Here is a 3,861-nt window from a genome sequence, read left to right as displayed (position 1 = left end):
CATTTTCTCTGACGTTTTCTTCATTTTTTTCTGTTTTATTTTTTTAAGATTTAACAAGCGATGTAGCATGTTGTGTTCCATGCAGTTTTATAACCAGTGAGGTCGCGTGTTTGAATCCGCCTTAACCAGTTGCTTCAACCTCCAGCTTAAAAAAGAAGTCAACACCAGACCAAATATACTTAACCATTAAGGTTGCGTGTTGGAATCCAGCATAACCACTGAGGTTGCGTATTGGCATCCAGCTTCGCCAGTGATGTGCGTTGCTCATTGGTCAAAGACAATTAGTGGTGTGTTTCTATGGGGCTCACTGCAGTCATGCAGTCTCTACATAGACTTCAGAAAAGATAAATGCATATATGAAAAAAGCTCGAAAAATACATTTAAATCATTAGAATTGCATTTATTCTTTTGAATCAACAGATTCTGGCAGAAAAAATATTCAAAAAGTACAGATATAGTAAATGTTTGTAGAGATGTTACCCTTTAGATTTAAACGGACGTAAAACATTCTACAAATTGTAAAAAAAAAATAAACATCCTAGAAAATGCATTGTTACATAATGTTACATTTCTTGCTGCCGTTTGAGTTCAGTTAGTATGTTCAGGTATAAACAATTATCTAATAGATTGCATAAGTATGTTCTGGCTGCCCGTGGTCTGTCTACCACTTAAAGAGTGGGCCTCCATCTTCGTGAGCCATTAAGCACAAACAGTCGAGCAGAATAAGTGTGTTCTTTAGCTCGTCATCAAAGATCATCAGCTTGGACACGAGCATCCTCAGTACCCGGGGATCTTCCAGTCCGAAGTTATCGAGAGTTTTCCTCTCTGGTGGAGAACTAAGAAGGCCAAACTTGTTGACCATATCCTGAGAGAATGGGGCGTGGAGCTCCAGCTTGTATCCGAGCGGTGCCAAGCGCTTCATGAGAAACTCCAGTCTGTAACGCATGGCCATTTCTCTCTTCAGGTTGGGAATGCCGTAGGAGTCTTTGCACTCGGCTCGAATCTTGTCAAAGATGTGCGTGACGGTGTAACCATAATAACGCTTCTTTCTGGCCTTGCTGTTGGCGGAAGTGCTGTCATCGCCGGAAAACACGTAATCCAGAATGCGGCGATCCAACTGGAAGGCGATTTCTCCCACAAGGCGGCGCGTTGGTTTCAGTTCCATTATGGTTTGGTAGTATCGGATCGGTTCAGAGCGCACGCCAATTACCTGATCAATGGGACGGCTGAAGCGGGCGAGTTTGGCTGAAAGAAAACTTATTCTTTAATTCCATAGTAATTGACTAGAGCATAGAGAGTACAACTTGAGCGGGGACGACAGTGTGAAAGTTGGCAAATGGTCACACGCATTACTGTTGAAATCCGATCACTTGTCAATTTAACTCAGGGTTTTACTCCAACTGGTAATATGTACATATTACAAGCAACAACATACATGCACGCGCGATCTAGGTAACAAAGAATACTCTTGCCGATTTCGTAAACAAAAATAAAATAAAACTTCTAGTATATCCATATAAACGGTATATTGAGTGGAAGGAACAGCGAGACCCGCTGCAACGATTCAAGTACATTGGCCACTAGAAGTTTTATATTATAAACCTGCACAACCTAAACAGACTGCATCTACATCTACATACGTGTACCTGAGAATCGTTTGACCTCTTCTGGATCCGGCATCGGCATGCCCCGAACGGAATCATCTGGCCGGTAGGCCCCGGGCTCGCTGTTATACGTGCCCCGCGATGGACCGGCTGTTTAAATGGACAACGTTAAGAGGAATATGTATAAACTATACAGTATCACTTCTTAGAGCTCGCTTAAGATTGTAGATTGCGATTATTCAAGACAGGTAAGATCAAGAAACTTAAATATACCTCTGAATAGTTCAAATATTATTTGCAACATTAATTAGAGAACTTTGTGTGTTCCTATTTGAAGAGGCAATTTGCGAGAGTTCCTATACGGTGCAATGACCTACAACATGGTAGTGCCACTAATGCCTGTAAAAATCCTTTACCCAAGTACCACCAACTCTCTATTCTGACATCATTAAACATACATATAACAGATCTACCTTTAGGTGTAGAGGCCATGGGTGGCGCCCCAAGCATGCTCTCCCGTAGGCTCTGGTCATTGCAGTCACAGCGCGCTGCTGTGATATCAGGATCGCTTGGCATCATGTTAGTAGAGCGGCTCCCACCGAAGCTGCTCTTAGGGAAGGTCTGGTTGGGGGGCGTGGACCTGGCGGTTGGCTGTGTGGGATAGTCCCTGAACGCTGACGTTCCTGGTTCCGCATCTTGAGTGTTTCGAGTGGTGTCGAAGCGGACCGAGGGTAGATTGTAGCGGGGAGTTTCCTCGGTGCCGTCCAGACCGTTGTCAGATTGGGACTGTAGGAACTGAAGGCGGACTCGTTGAATACTGGAGTGGATGGACGAAATGGAGAGCCAGTTCGACCTGACACACCTGACATACGAAGGAATTAATGAATGGAATGATCCCTCGATCAACTGACTTATTTATAACCGGAATTATATATATATATATATATATATATATATATATATATATATATATATATATATATATATATATATATATATATATATATATATATATATATATATATATATATATATATATATATACTGTCCAACCCACACAGCTCGGATTAACGTGCAGTCCATCCCACATAGCCCGGATAAAACGTGCTGTCCAACCCACATAGCCCGGATAAAACGTCCTGTCCAACCACAAAGCTCGGATAAAAAGTGCTGTCAAACCCACATAGCCCGGATTAAACGTGCTCTCCAACCCACATAGCACGGATAAAACGTGCTGTCCAAACCACACAGCCCGGATAAAACGTGCTGTTCTAACCCACATAGCCCGCATAAAACGTGCTCTCCAAACCACGTATAGCTGGATAAAACTTGCTGTCCAACCCACATTGCCCGGATAAAACTTGCTGTCCAATCCACATAGCCCGGATAAAACGTGCTGTCCAACCCACATAGCCCGGATAAAACGTGCTCTCCAAACCACATATAGCTGGATAAACGTGCTGTTTAACCCACATTGCCCGGATAAAACGTGCTCTCCAACCCACATAGCCCGGATAAAACGTGCTGTCAAACCCACACAGCCCGGATAAAACGTGCTCTTCAACCCACAAAGAAACTAACAATAGACAACACAGGTTTTCCTTACCGGAAGTTTCTTTGCCTTTTTTCTTCTCATCCGTCCAGCTGATAATCGAAGACAGAACCGCTGCCGTCTTTAGATCGCTATTCTTCTTCATCAGCTCGATGCGCTGCCGCAACGCGGAGTTCTCCGACTCAAGCCGATCATTCTCTGTGCTGAGGTAATGGACGGTGTTGGCGGCAGTCCTCAGATTCTGTGCCACCATCGGGGGGTCGAGGCTCTCCTCCCCATTGGGATAAACCGACCCTGTCGTCCATCCTGTCCCCAGTGTTTGGCGGTTTGCTGCGATCGAAATGGCTAGGCTATTGCTTTGTTTGGGTGTTGTCTCTGCTGTTGAAGAACACTGGCGCCCTGGATACGAGTCGACGTAACAATCAACAAACAACGTCGGAAATTCCCGAATGAAGATGCGTCGTCAACGTTACGTCGTTCGTCAAGTTCCGACACGACTTCGCTATACTGGTTCAGTTACCCTCACTTCACCTCTCTAAGCTGTAAGCCCCTATGATACATACTGAGGAACGAGCGAGTGACGTCGTACACAGAGCCTTGGCGTTGTACTGAACGATTGCCGATGCACATCGATACAGGCTTACGTCGACGCGATGAGCTTGTGTCCACGAATTGTTGCGAAATATACTGGAACTTTTGGAGTTG

The 3,861-nt window shown here is 44.5% G+C and overlaps 1 protein-coding gene across 1 annotated transcript; it reads right to left on the bottom strand.

Annotated features, from left to right (window-relative positions):
- Positions 1 to 402: 402 nt before the first annotated feature.
- On the bottom strand, positions 403 to 3,516 carry LOC135475857 (speriolin-like protein). The gene is made up of 4 exons (XM_064755802.1): positions 3,211 to 3,516; positions 2,078 to 2,466; positions 1,647 to 1,754; positions 403 to 1,245 (listed from the first exon to the last, which is right to left on the bottom strand). Exons 2-4 carry the CDS (start codon positions 2,181 to 2,183, stop codon positions 662 to 664), a joined length of 798 nt encoding a protein of 265 aa, XP_064611872.1. The 5' UTR covers positions 2,184 to 2,466; positions 3,211 to 3,516; the 3' UTR covers positions 403 to 661.
- Between the last annotated feature and the right edge of the window lie 345 nt (positions 3,517 to 3,861).

This window comes from Liolophura sinensis, chromosome 9 (assembly GCF_032854445.1).
Source record: "Liolophura sinensis isolate JHLJ2023 chromosome 9, CUHK_Ljap_v2, whole genome shotgun sequence".
NCBI classification, from domain to species: Eukaryota; Metazoa; Mollusca; class Polyplacophora; order Chitonida; family Chitonidae; genus Liolophura; species Liolophura sinensis.
The sequence above is the reverse complement of the archived record's forward strand: the minus strand, read 5'-3'. Positions and strand labels throughout refer to the sequence as shown.